A 20,398-nucleotide genomic window follows, 5' to 3' on the forward strand; every position below is an offset into this window, starting at 1 on the left:
TTACCCTTCCTGCATGTGCTTTATACTGCTTGTGGATATGCTGATCACCTTGTTATTTATATTCCTTCCACAATGCTTTCTTTCTTTCTTTTTTTTCTTTTTGCAGCTCTTGCTTTATATTGCTGGTCATCCACTTACTCCTACTCTGTTTATCCTCCTGACCCTAGGTATGCACTCTGATACTGCCTTGCTCAAACAATCCTTGACCACTTCCCATGCAATAATGACATTCTTTCCATGTAGTTTCTTATGTCATGGCACTGCTCCAAGTTTCATCCCAAGATTGTCATAATCATCAGCTTTTGTAGTTCCTCATAAACTCTTTCTTGACTGAAATTTGAAGAGTTGCTACTGCAGTTATAGATAGATCTTCTAATGCTATTACCATATCCAACACTCTCAAACCATTGGTTCATTCCATCATGTGCTGTTTTTTGGTAACTCTCCCTTAGTAACTGTATAAATTCCATTTCCATTTTGCCATGGGCCCCTTATATAAATATATATATATTATTCAAATTAAGTGGATATTGAATCCAACATTATTTCAAAGCAGAATAGAGAAACTACAAGAGTTTCATGCCGAATATAGAAACTAAAAGTTTCGGTGGATCCAAGCGTAAGCAAACCTTTCATGACATGGACAAATCGTAGTAAAAGTGGAGTAAGCTCTGATCACTATCCTTAGTAATATCATACACATCTCTAAGCGGACATGTATCATTTAATACGTTATGGTCGCTAGGTGTCGCACGGATTAGATCGTCGGCTTGTCGAGAGCTCCTGAAAAGATCAGTATTATTTTGTGTTAACATTAGATATTTTACCAGAATTTTAAGTAGTATTGTTTGCTTTTTGTTTCTTGGTGTGTCTGTGCAATTTTTGCGTGTTTTCTGTTATTTTAACTATTATTTTTAAGAAAAGATAGCGTACACATGGCACCGATAAAGAAAAAAATGGCGGCCAGGTCGCCATGCTTGCTTAAGAGTTTTGATGTAAAAGAATTTATGCAGTGTGCTGTCTGTGAGATGTATGCCTTGCGAAGAGCGGTAGGAGTCTGGTTAGAAAGTGATAGTGGAGTTAATATGTGTAGAAAGTGTAAAGAGAATGAGGACTTCAAGCGTGTTTCGTGTATCGAGACTGATATCGTTAACGGTAGTCAGAATGCAGAAAATGGCGGTGTACTAGAGAATTGCGTGGTAGTGCCAGATATGTGTGAGAGCGTCGCTGAAAGTGTAAATGAAGGTAGAAACACCGAAGGAATGGATGATTTGATCGATAACGAAAATGGTGTGATAAGTGCGAGTAGCGAAATTGCCCGTTTAAATGGCGCGATACACAGAGCCAAACGACAACTGGAGCGTATGCAAAAATGTGTGTTGAACGTACCGACAAATAACCGGCGGAAGTCTGTGACGGCAAATAATAGAATGTACGTAAACGTCAATAAAATGAAGGAGCGAGTGCTGTATGGGGATTCGCTATTAAGAGGCGTAATAATTGAGAGTTTAACGAAGTCGTACCAGCCGGGTGCGAACATAAAGGACGTCAGCGAATCTATTCGACTGCAAAAACAGAGGGTGAAAGAGATGATAATAGTGGCAGGAACGAATGATTTGAAAGAGGACAAAATGGAAATGATAGAGGATGTGAGGGAGTTGTTTGAGGTAGCAAAAGAGAAGAGTGAGAGAGTTAGGATGGTGAGTATCTTACCGCGGTATGACAGCGAAGTGTTTAGAAGGAGGGCCATAATTGCCAATGACTTTATGCGTGGGTTATGCATGGAGAGTGGTGTGGAATTTGTGGATGTGTGGAATGAGTTCGATGGGCGAAAGGACTTATATAAGATGGATGGGTTACATTTGAATGGAGTTGGTGTACGGAGACTTGAAAGAGTGTTGATGAATGATGTGGAAGTGGATGTACAGACTCAGGGAAACTAGATTTATTAAGAGGGGGGGGAGTAGATATGCAGACTTTAGGGGGGGAAGTTAAGTGTATGAATGAGTATATTATGCCCGGGCGAGTACGACGGACAACAAATCAGAATGGGATAATTAGTATAAGGAATCAAAGTAGGGATGGGACAAATGGGCTTCTGCGATTCATGTACACTAATGCCAGGAGTATTAGGAACAAGAAGGAAGAGTTTTTGGCCATGGTTGGCACTTCCAGGCCACAGGTTGTCGGTATTAGTGAAACATGGCTGACAGAAGATGATAAAGCTAGTGGGATTGAATGCGATGGGTATAGCGTGTTCAGGAGTGACAGGGTGAATAAAAAGGGGGGAGGAGTGTTATTGATGATAGCTGATGAGCTTCAGCCAAGGAGTATAGAAGTTGAACTGCAGGATGGGGAAAAAAGCACATTTGAGGCTGTTTGGTGTGAGATACAATCTAGCAGAACAAAATATACAATTGGGTGCTGCTATAGACCGGGTGATGGAGTGGATGGTGGGAATAGTATGCATAAGCAAATAGAAGAAATGAATGGAAGGAGGGTAATTATTATGGGTGATTTCAATTATGGTAATATTGACTGGAAAGAGGAGAGGGCACATGGGAGGAAGGAATTGGATTTTATGCAGTTATTAAGGGACAACTATCTACGGCAACATGTATTGGAAAATACCAGGGGGCAGAGAGTGCTGGACCTAGTAATTGCAACTGAGAATGTGGCTGTAACGAACATGACCTTGTTGCCACCAATTGGTGAGAGTGACCATAAGGTCATGACTTGGGAGGTGGCTAAAGGAGTCGAATTTACAATTAAGACAGGGTATATGTGGAATTACCGGGCTGGTAAGTATGACAAGCTTAGGTGTGTGCTTGGCTCAATGCCATGGCATGTAAAACTGCAAGGGCTGGATGTTGATGGTGCATGGGAGGTGGTCAAGAACTGTTTGCAGGAGGCAATGGTTGACTGTATACCAAGAGTCCGAATAATAAATCAGGTAGGGGTTAAATGGATGAATAACACTATTAAGCTTGAGCTGCAAAAAAAGAAACAATTGTGGAGGGAATTTAAGGAGAAGGGTGACCATCAGGTGCATGAACAGTATAAAGCTCAGGCCAGGATGGTAACAAGGGTGGTAAGAAAAGCAAAAGCAGATTACGAAAGGAAATTGGCCATGCAGGCTAAAGAGAATCCCAAACAGTTTTTTCAATATGTTGCAAGTAAAAGGAAAAATGCTCATGGTAGAATGATCTTAAAAAATGCTGAGGGTAGGGAGGTAACTGAATCAGTCGATGTTGTGGAATTACTGAGCGAACACTTTGCAAGAGTATATCATCCAGGTGGTGGCTTTGCGGAAATGGAGGAACCAACAGCTTATACTGGAATTGTGATGAATGAGGTAGAGGTAACTAGTCTATTACAGAACCTCAATGTCAATACATCTGTGGGATTGGATGGTATACCAGCTCGTGTCGTACGTGAAGCGGCCAAAGAATTGTCAGTGCCCTTGACCATTATGTTTAATTTGAGCCTCAGGACTGGGTCAGTCCCAAGGGGGTGGAAAGAGGGGAAAATAGTTCCACTGCACAAAGGTGGTTCCAAGGCTGCTGTTGAAAATTACCGGCCAATCAGCATAACAGGAATCATTATCAAGGTCTTAGAGAAAATAGTCAAGAGGAAAATACAAGATTGGATAGAAGAAAATGGGATACTGTATCGGGGACAGCATGGTTTTGTGAAGGGTAGGTCATGCCTCAGTAACTTGCTCACGTATTATAACACAGTGACGGCTGAACTGGATAAGGGTAATGGGTTTACAGTGATTCTGCTGGACCTTGCTAAGGCCTTTGACAGGATACCACATGGAATTCTAATCAGTAAATTGCAGCATATGGGAATGGACATAGGGTTGGTGAGATGGATAGGAGGGTGGTTGACGGAGAGATATCAGAGAGTGGTTTACTCAGGAGTAGAGTCCACAAGACGGCCTGTGACTAGTGGTGTACCACAAGGATCTGTTCTTGGACCACTGCTGTTTAATTTGTTCATAAATGATATAGGAAAGGATCTGAGAGGAACAGTTCATTTGTTTGCTGATGATGCGAAGTTGGGTAGGGCAATAGTGAATGCAGATGACGTCAAAATTTTGCAGGATGATTTGGATAGATTGGAGGTCTGGGCTAGGGAGAATGGATGTCAATTTAATGTGGCAAAATGTAAGGTTATGCATTTTGGGGTGAAAAGATGGGAGGCAGTTTACTGCATTGGTGGAACCGTGCTCCAGGAAATTGATGAGGCACGAGATTTAGGAGTGTTGGTGGATAAGGAATTGAAATTTAGGGGACACATTGCAAAAGTGGCCAAATCAGCTCATCAAATCACTTGGTTGCTGAAGAATACGTTGACAAGCAGAGACAAGCAGGTTATTGTTCCTCTGTATCGAGCCTTGATAAGACCTCATCTCGACTACTGTGCTCAGATTTGGTCACCTAGGTTTCTTCTTGATGGGGAGGAGGTGGAGAGGATCCAGAGGCGAGTGACCAAGATGATAGCAGGTCTGTGGAATGAACCGTATGAGAACAGGTTGAGGATTTGTGGGTTGCAAAAATTGGTTGATAGGCGGAGGAGGGGAGATATGATTGAGACATTCAAATTACTGAAGGGTTTCTATAAAATTAATTCAGAAGATATTTTTGAGAACAGGGCTGGTTGTGGGAGGACTAGGGGACATCCATGGAAACTGGGCAAAAGTGTGGTTAGTAAAGGTGTTAGAGCTGGGTTCTTTACTTTTAGAGTAGTGAATGAGTGGAATGCGCTCCCTGAGTCTGTGGTGGATGCTGTGACAGTGAATGAGTTTAAGGCGAGGTATGATAGATACTGTATGAATGTCGAATAGTTGTGATGAATATGATTTGGGGCCTCCCTCGATGAGTCTAATGACTCCCTGGAGTTGCCCGTAATAATAATAATAATAATAATAATAATAATAAAGGGGGTCACTACCCAGACCGGTTTCAACCTTTGTTGAATGTTCAAGTACAAGTCAAACACCAAAAACTCAGAAGAACTCTCGGAACCGGTTGGCTCTACCCCATGGCAGGTTACCCCACCACCGAGCATAGCTGCTCATTTGCTCATCTGGAAGGGTAACTGCAACAGCTGTGCCTCGGTTAACTTCACAGGCTACAGCATTGCCATTCATTATCCCCTCCCCCCAGTCAGACCAGTTTCGACCATTGCTGAGGTCTCATCAATGAGTAGGTAGACCCAGATGTCTCATCAGTGAGTAGGCAGACCCATAATGTAAATACCCAGGTTGTAGTGATGCATTGGTTATACTTTACCATACGAATTGCCAAGAGGTGTCACATCACAAAAGGCTTCACTTCGGCAATGCAAAATTATTCAAATTAAGTGGATATTGAATCCAACATTATTTCAAAGCCGAATAGAGAAACTACAAGAGTTTCGTGCTGAATATAGAAACTATAAAAGTTTTGGTGGATCCAAGCGTAAGCAAACCTTTCATGACAGGGGAAACTCGTAGTAAAGATGGAGTAAGCTCTGATCACTAGCCTTAGTATTTCCCATAATGTAAAACACATCTCCAAGCAGACATATATGATGTTATACATAATGCTGGATTCAATATCCACTTAATTTGAATAATTTTGCATCGCCAAAGTGAAGCCTTTTGAATCTTTATTTCAGTAATTCTTGGTACCTTTTGTGTTGTGACACCTCTTGGCAATTTGTATTGTAAAGTATAACCTCTGCATCACTACAACCTGGGTATTTGCATTTTGGGTCTGACTACTCACTGATGAGACCTCAACAAATGTTGAAACCGGTCTGGGTAGTGATTCTCCCCCCCCCCATAATGTATAACATCATACATATCCACTTGGAGATGTGTTTTACATTATGGGAAATACTAAGGATAGTGATCAGAGCCTACTCCACCTTTACTACGAGTTGCTCCTGTCATGAAAGGTTTACTTACACTTGGATCTGCCAAAACTTTTATAGTTTCTATATTCAGCACGAAACTCTTGTAGTTTCTCTATTCGGCTTTGAAATAATGTCGGATTCAATATCCACTTAATTTGAATAATTTTGCATCGCCGAAGTGAAGCCTTTTGGCTTTCTATTTCAGTTATATATAAAGAATTCAGACTCCCTCTGGTAATGTGTTTGTAAGACAACTCTAAAGGTTTTGACTGTGTTCAGCATGTGAAACTGTGGGAAATAATGAAAAGAATGGGTTTTCCTCAACACGCTATCAGGTTGATAGCCAACTTGTACAGGGAGCAAGAAGCGACGGTAAGAACAGGTGTTGGATTGACTGATTGGCTTTAGGTTTGAAAAGGAGTTAGGCAAGGATGTTTACTTTCTCCTCACTTGTTTAGTATATATATATATGGAGGACATCATGCATGAAGCACTGGATAAGCTCAAGACAGGAATTAGGATAGGAGGTAGATTGATCAGTAATCTGAGGTATGCTGATGTACAGTACTCCTTTGTATTGACATGGAAGAACTAGGATAAATTCTTGACAAAGTTAACAAGATCAGTAATAACAGAGGACTTCCACTCAATCCTAACAAGACAAAGATTATGGTTCTCAAAGGAAATACAAACAGGGAAGCTCTTGAGAAACAAGTGTACCTTAATGGAGAAAGAATTGAGGATAGTCTGCAAGTTTGAGTACCAGGGATCCAGTGGCGAATTCTCTACTTGCTGCGCAAGCTCATTAATTGAGAAAAAAGTAATATTTATTTGTTAATAAATGCATGCATTTATAAGTATTCCATTTAGGCTTATTTTTGTAGACAGAAGACATCTTAAGCTTGCACGGCAATAATTGAGCTTTGCATTGTGTATCGAAGGCCGATGCTTGCTCGTCTAGTCAAAGCTACCTTGGCTTGCTCGGTTGTAGGAGCTTCCAGGTCCTCGCAGCAGCACTGTGATTTCATGCGTGCGCATAGCCATTCACGTCGTCTCACTCTGTGCTTAAACACAGGCCATACACAGTCAACGTAGCTCTAGCCAGTGAGCTTCAGCCAGCCTTTACAAGTGTGCGTGTTGCTTGGGAAAATTAAGTTACAACCAACTTTTTATGACGATGTTATTGATCAGTTCATAAAGAAGAACCGTATGGTAGAATTTGTATCCAAGTAGCTAAATTGAAAAAGATAGATTATCATTTGTAAAATAAATGTTGTATTTGTATGATTAAATGTACATACATTTCTAAATATATAGTTTTAAATGGTCGGTAATTCATTATTCCGCTAATCAGACTTCAATCATACCTCTCACTCCCTGAATGATAACAAGAGCAAGCGTGAATTTCAAGACCAACATTCGCCCCTGCAGGGGTCCATTACTAATGTGAAGAATTACTGTGCAGAAGATGTCAGAAGAAGATTAGGAATGGCTAAAACAACAGTCAGAGACTTATCTAAAATCTGAAAGGATGGATCTATTTCCATGGGAACAAAGTTGAGGATTTTGGATTCAGTTGTTTTTCCAACAGTAACTTATGGTTGTGATATCAGCAGATATTCTTTTCTTATCTAAAGAGATAAGAAAAGGATATCTGCTTTTGAGATGCTACAGAAGGCCATTGAGAATATCATATACTGAAAGGCACACAAATGAATGGATGTTAGAAAAGATCAGTAGAACTCTATGGCTCCTTAAGGATATTGACAAAAGAAAGTTAAAATATTTTGAACACATTGAAAGGATGGAAGGAGGACTTCTCAGAACAGTAATAGAAGATAAAGTTCCTGAAAAAGAGGAAGGGGTAGACCATCAATGAGATGAATGGATGATGTGTGTGTGTAGAGCAACTAATCTTCAGAGAGTTGAAGGCTCCAGAAAAGCAAACAATAAGACTATATGGTGTGGCACATCACCGACCATACGGCATCTGTGGATGCCCAGTGAACATATAGAATAGAATGTGCCCTTTCCTCTTTCCAATTTATATCACCATAGTTGAAGTCACCCATGATAATTGTTCGGCCTGCACTCATTGTGCTAATCTGTTGATGCATGTCATCCACATTTTGGACTACCAGGTCTATAGCAGCAACCAACAATATATTTTGTTCTATCCGCCTCTATCTTACACCAGACAATCTCAAATGAACCATTTCCATCAGATCTACAATCTTCCTTAACTTCTGTTTTTGTTGGTTATAGTTCTTCAGCTATCATTAATAATATCCAATATATTCATTCCCTGTCACTACATCATTCTCTGACAACCAGGTCTTGCTAGTGCCAATAATTTTAAATTTAATTTAATTTAATTATACTAATTATTTAATTATTATATAAATATAAATAATTATTTAATTTAATAATACTAAAGACTAGAATACATACCCCTTGAATCAATGCCTGCAACAGACAATGCCTGAATGACACATTCTTCAGATAACGCAGATTTTATGATGGTTTCCATACGGTCACAAATTATTTTCTTTGCCGATGATGTTGTTACCTTATAGAAAGTAAATGTGTTTCAAAAATTTATTGCAAATATGCTTGTCTTTTATTTATTCATTTCATCCTTTCTTTTAGTGTTACACGGTGATCAGCATTCATTTTAGAAATTATGGACTTTACAACTGTGTTATAAATAACTCTTTTAATATCCCGACGTTTCGATCTTCATATTAAGATCACCATCTGGAGCATATACAAATATACAGGACAAGCTAAGTTACATTACATACAGTGAGCTAAAGAAACAATGAATTGATCACAAGTTATTCTACTGGCATGACCTCTAGTGAGAAAAAAAAAAATTTATAAACTACATCAAGCTAAATTCTATTTATGATAACATGAATAAACATTCTTTCTTACAGATAGTTTTCTTTCAGTAACAATGATGTCTTATTTTTAGCATTACAATTGTTATTTTTGATTTAGGATCCTGGATTTTCTCCAGTCCTGTTTATAGTTGCTCTTAGAGGTGAAGGTTCCGTGGGTTGAATATATGCCTTCCATATGTTTGGGATTTTTAGACCATCATTATTGTTCAGATTGGGGTGGTTGGTAATAATCTCACAGGCTTCCTTAAATTTGCATTCATACCATGTCTTGGTGTGATGTAGACAACTAGTGCTTTTCCAATCAATTCTATGTAAGGTGTTCAGGGCATGATCCGAAAGGTCAGCTTCACCATAATTATTATATTTAATGTGTCGTTTATGTTCTTTTTGTCTGATAGGAATAGTGCATCCTGTTTTTCCTATATATGGTATGTTACAGGTGCAATAAATACGGTATACTCCAGGGTGGGCCAGCAAAGGAGAATCCATTCCAATAATAGGGTAATCAATCTGTCTTATGGGATGAGTTCTTTATTATTACAGGTCGAAAAATTAGCTTTTCTTTTATGAACATTGTAGTTCTTAAAGTGGTAATTATTTTCCGACTGCATAACAGTTGGGAAAAAAATTGCGTATAACATTAACAAAATTAAATAAGGTATAAAAAAAAAATTATAATGAAATTTATTTTTAAGAAAGTTTTGTATATAATAATAATAATAATTATACAGAAAGACAGAATTTTTTTCAAATAAACCTAGATATTCTAAACTTACAGTTGAGAGAACTGAGACAGTTTAATGTCCTAAACTAATGAATTAATTATGACTTGTTGTGACTTTTTAAAAAAAAAGTTTCAAAAAAAAATACCGTTTTCGAATCCTATAAATTTAATCTTTATAGTCATCTGAATTGGTGTCCACATAACCATCACTTTCACTTTCATTAAACACCAAAGGCTCGCATAATTCTATAATTCTTCGATAATTCTGTCTCTGTCACAATACATATTTTCCAATGAGCTGACATGAAAGCAATATTCTCCCTAGTTTTGAATTGTAATACTTTTAATTGCCTGTTCTGAAATCTTAAAAAGTTTTGACATATCAATATCCCCAGTTACGTTGTGATGACAAATGGAGTTTTTTGCTTCTGCCCAAACATACTCAACGGCATTAATATCACAATGATATGGTGGTAGTCAAGCTAGGAATTCATGCTTGCTCTTTGAGTATCATGTCGAATTTAAATAGTTTAGTTTGGGCGAGTTTCTTTTGACCAAGTTGAGCAATTCAATTTTTTGCATATCTGGGGAATGAGAAATATTATTTGCAGAGAGTCAATCCATAATGACTTGCTTCCTATCAGAACAATTTGGAAATTTGTTTAATTGAATGGACTGATATGGAGCATTATCAATTATAACAACAGCATTTTTAGGAAGGTTTGGAATCAGTTTTTCTTCTGCCCACTTTTGAAGATCGTAGAATTCATTTGCCCATGGTAATCTCCAGCAGTTGAATTTACTTTGTAAAGTAAGTTTGAATTCTGTAATAAAAAAACAACAAAAAAAAAAAAAACATTTCTCCACCCACACACAAAATTATTATGCGCTGCAAGGCATTTCCGGTTTATAGCACTCCACTTCTTTAGATTGTAAACATTTTCCATAAGTTAAATTACTGTTAATCCAAGTTTCATCTAGATACATAATTGGTCTTTTCTCCTCCCTAAAATGTTGTATTGCTCTCAAATACTGCATTTTAGATAAAACAATGTCACTTTGCTCCATGATAAGTTTACTTTTATTCTGTGACTTTTTGAAACAAAATTCAATTTCATGAAGAATTTTCGTTAAAGTTTCTCTTTTCTAAGGAAAATTAATTTTTTCTTTCAACATAGGAATCAATTTTGGAACAGTTGGCACTTTTTTTTTCTTGACCATGTAAAATTTGTGACTAGTTCTTATAACGTCCACATCAAAATCATTCAAAGCTACATTTTCCATGTTTTTCTTTCTCTGGCGCTTTTTAGGAGATTTAAATTTTGGCTTACCTTCACCTTTTGATTCCCCATGAATTCTTTTAACAGTCGACTTCGATATGCCTGCAATTTCACTTGCATGTTTTGTGAGATGAGAAATTGGAACAAGGAGACTGGCTTCTAATGATTCTATTTTGCAGAATGCCAGCACATTATGCAATATTTTTTTGCAAGAGCTACTGAAAGGTTTAATATCAGAACTTGTTGACTGTACTGGATCCATCATCCTATCCTATCCTAATTTACACTCAAGCATAGACCTACACTTTTTCACCATGTAGGCATTCGAAACTGAAATCCTACAAAATAGGTTGGTTACTCCTTATTCCTGGCGGTGTCCTATGTATGTAGAAGCGTGTGTTCATGGGGGCTGGCTTGCTTGTTCTGGGGGGATGAAAAACCTGAATTTCTGGGTGAAAAAACCTCCTACCTCCGTATGAGACTGCCTAACTCATATTATATTTAATGTGTCATTTATGTTCTTTTTGTCTGATAGGAACAGTGCGTCCTGTTTCTCCTATATATAGTATGTTACAGGTGCAAAAATTCGTTAAAAGAGACCAGAATAAAGATTCCTCACGTTACTGACAGGAATTGAACGCAGGTCTTTCCGACCAAAGGCTTTGTCTATACTGACTGAGCTACAGAGGCTCTGGATCTATCACACAAATTAATAATAAAAAAAAAATTAATGCAAAAAAAGCGACAACAAAAATCAAGCTATTACAGAGCCAGATAAAAGAAAGCGTGTGATTTCGCGTGTTGGCGACCAATTCGTACAATTTTTATTTCTTTCTCTCCTTCAGCATGAATTGACTATTCTTGGCAATCTGCCAGCTTCAGTTCTGTGAACTGTGGGCATACAATACCTCATTATTATTATTATTAAGCAAAACCTCCAGGGAGTCAGGGACACATCGAGGGAGGCCACATACTACATGCACCAGCTGTCATACTTCACACTGTTTGCACTCACAACATCCAATGGCAATCCATTCCAATTATGCCCCATCCTATGAGAGAAAAATCTAGTCCTCACCCCCTTCTTAGCGGCATTCATTCTCAGCTGCCAAGGATGCCCTCTTGTCCTTTCCCCATTCTCCATAGATTGAAAAACTCCATCAACTGAAATCCTGTATGACATTTTCAGAAGTTTGTAAGTCTCAATCATATCACCCCTCTTTCTCCTGTTTGCTAGCGTCTGCAGCCTACAAATTCTCAATCTGTCTTCATAATCATTTGACTACCTCCCAAGCCAGTACCTTATGATTACTCTCACCAACTGGTGGAGGTGTTGATAACTCAAAACTGTACTTTTCAAGGAAATTACAACATACAACTAGTTAAGAAGTGCTTGCATGAAGCAATGGCTGACTGTATACCTAGAGTCCGAATAATAAATCAAGTAGGGGTTAAATGGATGAATAACACCATTAAGCTTGAGTTGCAAAAAAAGAAACAACTATGGAGGGAATTTAAGGAGAAGGGTGACCAGCAGGCACATGAACGGTATAAAGCACAGGCCAGAAGGGTGACGAGTGTGGTAAGAAAAGCAAAAAAGGATTACGAAAGAACATTGGCCATGCAGGCTAAAGAGAATCCTAAACAGTTTTTTAGATATGTAGCAAGTAAAAGGAAAAATGTACATGGCAGATTGATTTTAAAGAATGCCGATGGTAGGGAGGTAACTGAATCAGTTGAGATAGTTGAGTTACTGAGTGAGCACTTTGCAAAAGTATATCATCCAGGTGGTGACATTGCAGAAACGAATAAACCAGTAGATTATACGGGAATTGTGGTTAATGAAGTGGAGGTGAATAGTCTATTGCATAACCTCAATGTCAATACATCTGTGGGATTGGATGGTATACCAGCTCGTGTTGTACAAGAAGCAGCTAAAGAATTGTCAGTACCCTTGACCATTTTGTTTAATTTGAGTCTCGGGTCTGGGTTAATCCCGAGCGGGTGGAAAGAGGGGAAAATAGTTCCACTGCATAAAGGTGGTTCCAAGACTGCTGTAGTAAATTACCGACCGATTAGCATATCAGGAATCATTGTCAAGGTCTTAGAGAAAATAGTCAAGAGGAAAATACAAGATTGGATAGAAGAAAATGGGATACTGTATCGGGGACAGCATGGTTTTGTGAAGGGTAGGTCATGCCTCAGTAACTTGCTCACGTATTATAACACAGTGACGGCTGAACTGGATAAGGGTAATGAGTTTACGGTGATTCTACTGGACCTTGCCAAGGCCTTTGACAGGATTCCACATGGAATTCTAATCAGTAAATTGCAGCATATGGGAATGGACATAGGGTTGGTGAGATGGATAGGAGGGTGGTTGACGGAGAGATATCAGAGAGTGGTTTACTCGGGAGTAGGATCCACAAGACGGCCTGTGACTAGTGGTGTGCCACAAGGATCTGTTCTTGGACCACTGCTGTTTAATTTGTTCATAAATGATATAGGAAATGATCTGAGAGGAACAGTTCATTTGTTTGCGGATGATGCGAAGTTGGGTAGGGCAATAGTGAATGCAGATGACGTCAAAATTTTGCAGGATGATTTGGATAGATTGGAGGTCTGGGCTAAGGAGAATGGATGTCAGTTTAATGTGGCAAAATGTAAGGTTATGCATTTTGGGGTGAAAAGATTGGCGGCAGTTTACTGCATTGGTGGAACCCTGCTCCAGGAAATTGATGAGGCACGAGATTTAGGAGTGTTGGTAGATAAGGAATTGAAATTTAGGGGACACATTGCAAAAGTGACCAAAACAGCTCATCAAATCACTTGGTTGCTGAAGAATACGTTGACAAGCAGAGACAAGCAGGTTATTGTTCCTCTGTATCGAGCCTTGATAAGACCCCATCTAGACTACTGTGCTCAGATTTGGTCACCTAGGTTTCTTCTTGATGGGGAGGAGGTGGAGAGGATCCAGAGGCGAGTGACCAAGATGATAGCAGGTCTGTGGAATGAACCGTATGAGAACAGGTTGAGGATTTGTTGGTTGCAAAAATTGGTTGATAGGCAGAGGAGGGGAGATATGATTGAGACATTCAAATTACTGAAGGGTTTCTATAAAATTAATTAAGAAGATATTTTTGAGAACAGGGCTGGTTGTGGGAGGACTAGGGGACATCCATGGAAACTGGGCAAAAGTGTGGTTAGTAAAGGTGTTAGAGCTGGGTTCTTTACTTTTAGAGTAGTGAATGAGTGGAATGCGCTCCCTGAGTCTGTGGTGGATGCTGTGACAGTGAATGAGTTTAAGGCGAGGTATGATAGATACTGTATGAATGTCAAATAGTTGTGATGAATATGATTTGGGGCCTCCCTCGATGAGTCTAATGACTCCCTGGAGTTGCCCGTAATAATAGTAATAGTAATAATACATTAATATTAACTAAAATAAATTTAATTAATGCTTCCAATATTTCAGCAAAGTCAAATCCATCATCAAAGAACAGAATATAATAAGATACATGCAGGCATTACACTAAGTAATGAAGATGAGAAGCATGTCAACTGAGTAGGCCTAAACCGACCATCCTTGGCTGCTGGGCTGAAGTACAGAGGATGAGAACTTCCCAAATTTGGGACAGTTTGTTGAGGTTAGGATAGTTTCTTAAGGCAGAAGCAGATTCAAGAAAAAGTCTTGCATATTTATATCTGATGTGATGAAGTAAAGTAGCTTTCTTCTAGCGTATTCTATGGCAGTAGTCCAAAGCATGCATGGTCAGCAAGTTTGGCTGGAGTGATAGAAATCGATATAATCCTTATGTTCAGCAATTCTGATGTTGGCAGTCCTGCCTGTTTGGCCATAGTAGGACAGTTTACAACTATAAGGGACCTGATAAACACCTGATCAGATCTAGGGACTCTGCTGGTCTTTGGTGGAATGGATAATATATATATATATATATTTTTTTTTTTTCAAAATTCATTTTTACTCGGTTGGAATATTATAAAAAAGGTTTAATGACTATTACCGAGAGAAAAGATGACAAGATATATTTAAAAAAAGATACTACTAGTTTACTAGTTTCGTTACATGGACATCCTCAGGTATCACATTCAAAGAAGTATATAAAAAATTACAGAGACTTAAAATTGTACTAACAGAACAAGTATAAAAAACAGTAGCGTGTTTGAAAAAAATGCAAGTATGAGTTCCAAACAAACGAATACTACGCGCTGTCGCGAGTGCGCCAGTACTGAACAGAAGCAACGTGTGCGTCAGAGAGATTGTAACTCAGGCTGTTGTTGATATGAGAGGAATCTAGAGAAATTTCCCTAGATTCAACAATCTTTCTTTCGAGTTCATCGTAGCACACATGGATATTAGCAGTTTGAGTCCAGTTTACAATGTGCTGGCGGCCTTCGTCTGAGTTAGCTGAAAAGAGAACGTGGCTAGAGAGAGCGCTAGCTCTAGTCCTGTTATAGGAGATATCTCTACGGTGTTCATCCAAACGTAGAAGGATGGATTTAGCAGTCTGTCCATAGTATGGCTTTCCGCAATCACATAAAATCTTGTATACTCCTGGAAACTGAGTAGGAAGATGTTTCTGTTTATGTTTGCTAAGTAATGAACGTAGTTTTGGAAGCGTAGTGAAGCACGTTTTGAAGTTGAATTTCTTGAGAATCTTTGCCAGTTTTGGTGAAAGAGAGCTGATGTAAGGCAAGGAGATGAAGGCTCTTGGGGAAGAGGGATCTTCAGAAGTAGTTGAGTGCCTGGGGGAAAGAAATTTGTCAATTTTCTTTGGAGAGAAACCATTGTTAATAAACGTTTTTTTAAGAAAACGGAGTTCATTTTCAATTTCTGTTTCTTCTGTAAGTAATGATTTGGCTCGGTGGGCTAAATTGGAAATAATACCACATTTTGTGGGGGATAATGATGGGAGGATATTATATATATATATATATATATATATATATATATATATATATATATATATATATATATATATATAATATTAGATCGGTGCATTGGATTGGAGCCTGGCTATCTGATAGGTATCAACAAGTTGTGTATGGGGGAGCGATATCCAGGAGAAGGAAAGTTACTAGTGGTGTGCCTCAGGGGTTTGTTTTAGGGCCATTGCTGTTTAACTTGTATATTAATGAGATTGGCAAAGATTTGGATGGAGATATTCAGTTGTTTGTTGATGATGCAAAGTTGGGATGAACCATGAAGAGTAGAGATGTTGTGGCCTTACAAGAAGACTTGAATAAATTGAGTGATTGGGCACAGGAATGGGGATGTGAGTTCAATGTTGCAAAATGTAAGATTTTAAAATTTGGAAAACAAAAATGGGATGCAGAATTTATGCTTGATGAGGATATATTGTTGGAGGTGGAGGAAATAAGAGATCTTGGGGTGATAGTGGATAAGGATCTGAAATTTAGGGGACACATAGCCAAAATTGTGAAGACAACACAGAGGCTTTTGGAATGATGCGGAGGACACTGATGTGTAGAAGTAGGGAGATTCTTGTTCCGTTGTATAAGGCTTTGATTAGGACACACATGGACTATTGTGCCCAGATTTAGTCACCTGGTTTTCAGAAGGATGAAGAGATGTTGGAGAGGATCCAGAGGCAACTGACTAAGGTAATTTCTGACATCTGGAATGTCGAGTATGAGGAAAGATTGAGAACATGCAACTTACAGAGTCTGGTGGACAGGAGGAGGGGAGATATGATAGAAACCTACAAGTTACTAAGGGGTTTGTTACGGGATCAATGCTGGAGAGGTTCTACAGAAAAAGTGGAAGATCAGGGGAGAACCAGAGGTCATCCCTGGAAGCTGTATAAGGAAGGTGTGAATAGGAGAGTGAGAAGCAGGTTTTTTTTCATGCAGAATTGTGAATGATTAGAATGCCTTGTCTGAGAGTGTGGTGTGTGTGTTTAAAGCACAGTATGATGAGCTGTGTGTTCAATAAAAGGACCTCCTAGATGAGTATTTGACTCCATGGGGTCTTGGATAATAATAATAATAATAAGGAATGCTAATTTTTATATGGTCTGTAAGTGGTTGAAAGGTTATATTTTTTAAAGATTTTTGTTAGTTTTTCAGATGTGCCTTGGATATATGGAATAGCTTTAGTGTAGTCTCTCTTCTGGAAAGGAAAAGAGGGTATGTGGGTTTGCAGTTTTAATATTTTTTGGATATGGTAGGAATGGTATCCATTGGGTAAGAAGTTTTGTGAAGGTGGTCAAGTTCACTGGGGAGGACACTGTATTCTGAACTAATTAATTTAGCCCTGTTATATAAAGTTTTAATAATTCCATAGTATTGATAGGGGGGGGGAGAAATGACTGTGAACATTTCTACTGGTGTGTGTGTGGGGGGGGCTTTCAATAAACAAAGAATGCCAATGGATGTAATCCATCTAGCTGGCATGTAAACAGAGAATGCCAAGGTGTGTAATCCATCTAGCTGGCATGTAATTAAAGTGTCCAGGAAGGGGGGGACTGTTGTCATTTCCTTTTTCTAATGTGAATGAATCCTAGGATGTTAATTGTTTAGCTATGTTAAAATATGTTGAAAGAATCCAGGCCATGTAGCCAAATAAAGAACACATCATCAACAAACCATATCCAAACAGGGATGTATATGGGGCAAAGTTTGAAGAACTTTCTCTTCAAATGTTTCTATGAAGAAATTAGCCAGGGAGAGAAAAAGCAGAAAGTCCATGGCCTGTCCCCTGTATGTGCTTATGGAATTTTCCTTGCCAAATCAAACGGCCCGAGTTCATAGTGAACTTAAACAAGGCTGAAATATCGGGAAGAAATTCAGTTTGAATAAGGTCTAAAGTGTCTTGAAGTGGAACACTGGTGAACACAGAGGAGACAAACTGACCATAATGTTAGTGTGTTGGAGTATGAGGTTTCTATATTGCCTTTAAAGTGGAATAAGTTTTCTATGTGTGAAGGAGTTTTGCTAGTATATGGTGAGAGCACTGTAGCTATAATTTGTATGTTGGTGAATCAATGGCATCTACAATTCGGCATAATGGCAAATTCTCTTTGTGAATTTTTGGTAGTCCATATATATGGCAGGGGGGGTCTAGAATTATGTGAATTTTTGGTAGTCCATATATATGGCGGGGGGGGGCTAGAATTACATTGTTTTAGTTTATTAGTAACTTCAACAGGTCCAGAGGTGACCTTTTTAAGAAGTCTGTGAAGTGATTTGATCTGTATATTTGTAAGATCATAGTCTAAGGGAAGGTAGGTTGAGTGATCTTTAAGTAAAAAGCAAGTTTTAATGTGTAATCATAGTTTAGAACTACCATAGCATTTCTCTTATCAGATTTAGTAATTACTATTTTATTCTTCTTCTTGATTTCCAATAGTGCTTCATATTCTTTATAGGAGAGGTTATGCTTGAATTAATACATTGACAATATCCAGTCTGATATTGTAGGATATCATAATTTTTTCTGTAAGAATTTTTATGGATGTTATAATTTTTATAAAATCTATAGATTTTATACATTTTAAGAGCATAGTTGTGGCCAAGAGATAGTACACTAATTGCTTTCAGTTTGAGGGTGAAGGAAAATAACTTTATTACAGTATGTAATAAATGTATATGGGACAAAGTTTGAAGAGCTTTCTCTTCAAATGTTTCTAAGAAGAAATTAGCCAGGGAGGGAAAATGCAGAGAGCCCATGGCCTGTCCCCTGTATATGCTTGTAGAATTTTCCTTGCCAAATCAAACAGCAGAGTATATAGTGAACTTAAAGAAGGCTGAAATATCAGGAGGAAATTCATTTTGAATAAGGTCTAAAGTGTCTTGAAGTGGAACACTGGTGAACACAGAGGAGACATCAAAACTGACCATAATGGCAGTTTTGATGTCTTTTACATGACATTCTTGAGGCTTGACAGCAGAGTTTTTTTAGAAGTTCAACAAATTTGTTTATGTGCTGACTTTTTATTTTTAGAAATTCTTTGGCAGCTGATGCACTAGATGTCTCAAAGAATCATCCGAAGATCAGCATTCAGTGATTTGGTGAGCTCCTCTTGTAGCACAAGCTTAATTAAGTTTTGGCAAGTAGAGTGCAAGCGGCACCAATCTGTTCAGTATTGATAACTCATTAGGATTTCTACAAACACAACACTCTAAACCTTATGTTGCTATCATCACAAAATCTTGCTCTCTGAATTCCCTGGCCTCTAAAAACATCTTATTAATTATATATTGTTCTATTAATTCCAACATCACACATCATGGTGGACACAAGAAGTTAAAGAAGCAGTCCTGGAAAAGCAAAAAGCATACCGAAACTTTTCCAGCAAATAAGTCAGCAGACATCCTAAAATAATATAGAGAAAAATGTAAGACAACTAAACAAAAGTCATGGGAAGACTTTGGTAGGAATATAGAAAATAAATATCAGGAAAGTGGCAAAATGTTCTGGAGGCTACTGAAAAAGCTTAGAAATTATCATTATTATTATTATTACAGGCTACTCCAAGGAGCCCTTAGACTCATCAAGGGAGGCCCTAAACAACATGTCAAGACCTATTCAACATTTGGCAGTATCTGTCATAGAACTTTGAACTCATTCACAATCATGGCACCTACAACGGACTCTGGCAATCTATTCCACTCATTCGCTACTCTCCAAGCAAAAAACCTAGTTCTCACACCCTTGCTAGCTACACTCTTACTCAGTTTCTATGGATGGCCCTAGTTCTCCTACCATCAGACCTTCTGACAAATTTCCTCTGAATTAATCCTGTAAAAACCTGTCAGTAACTTGTATGTCTCAATAATATCACCCCTTTTCCACCTATTAGCCAGTTTCTGTAACCCATAAAACTTCAACCTTTTCTAGTGAGGTTTATTCCATAGATCTGGAATGCCCAGATCTGTAAACACAGTAGTCAAGATGGGGTCTTATCAAGGCTCAATAAAGAGGAACAATAACCTGCTTGTCTCTGCTCATCAAAGTATTCTTCAGGAACCAAGTAATCTGATGAGCTGCTTTAGACTCTTTTGCTATGTGCCTCCTAAACTTTAATTCCCTATCCACTCACATTTCCAAGTCTCTGGCTTCATCAATTGCCTGGAGTGCAGTTCCACCAATATGGTATACTGCTGGTAATCTTTTCACACCAAAATGCACAACCTTACACTTTACCACATTAAACTGACATCCATTCTTCTTTGCCCAGTCTGCTAATCTATCCAAATCATCATGCAAAATTTTGACATACTCTGTATTAACTATTGCTCTACCCAACTTTGCATCATTGGGAAATAACTGAACAGTTCCTCTCAGATCCTTTGCTATATCGTTCATGTACAAATTAAACAGTAGTGGTCCTGGAACAGAACCCTGCACCACACCACTAGTCACAGGTTTTCTTTTGCTCTTGACCAACTTCTCCAATAGTATGACAACTCCAGATATGCTGATCGGTTGGTAATTTGCTACATCAGTCTTGGAGCCTCCTTTATGCAATAGAACTATTTTCCCCTCTTTCTACCCCCTCGGGACTAATCCAGAGCTGAGACTTAGATTAATCAGT

At 38.4% G+C, this 20,398-nt stretch overlaps 1 protein-coding gene across 3 annotated transcripts in view; it reads right to left on the reverse strand.

The window, feature by feature from the left end:
* Positions 1 to 20,398, reverse strand: part of LOC150097740 (uncharacterized) — a 98,276-nt gene that overhangs the window by 15,202 nt on the left and 62,676 nt on the right. For all 3 annotated transcript variants that reach the window (XM_090406882.1, XM_090406883.1, XM_090406881.1), the window contains one exon: positions 8,359 to 8,476. In XM_090406882.1, coding sequence (XP_090263008.1) covers positions 8,359 to 8,476 — 118 coding nt within the window. The remainder of the gene's footprint in view (positions 1 to 8,358; positions 8,477 to 20,398) is intronic.

The sequence above is a fragment of the Typopeltis vanoorti genome, chromosome 17, assembly GCF_054136105.1.
Source record: "Typopeltis vanoorti isolate ZY-2024b chromosome 17, IOZ_Tvanoo_1.0, whole genome shotgun sequence".
Classification (NCBI taxonomy): Eukaryota; Metazoa; Arthropoda; class Arachnida; order Uropygi; family Thelyphonidae; genus Typopeltis; species Typopeltis vanoorti.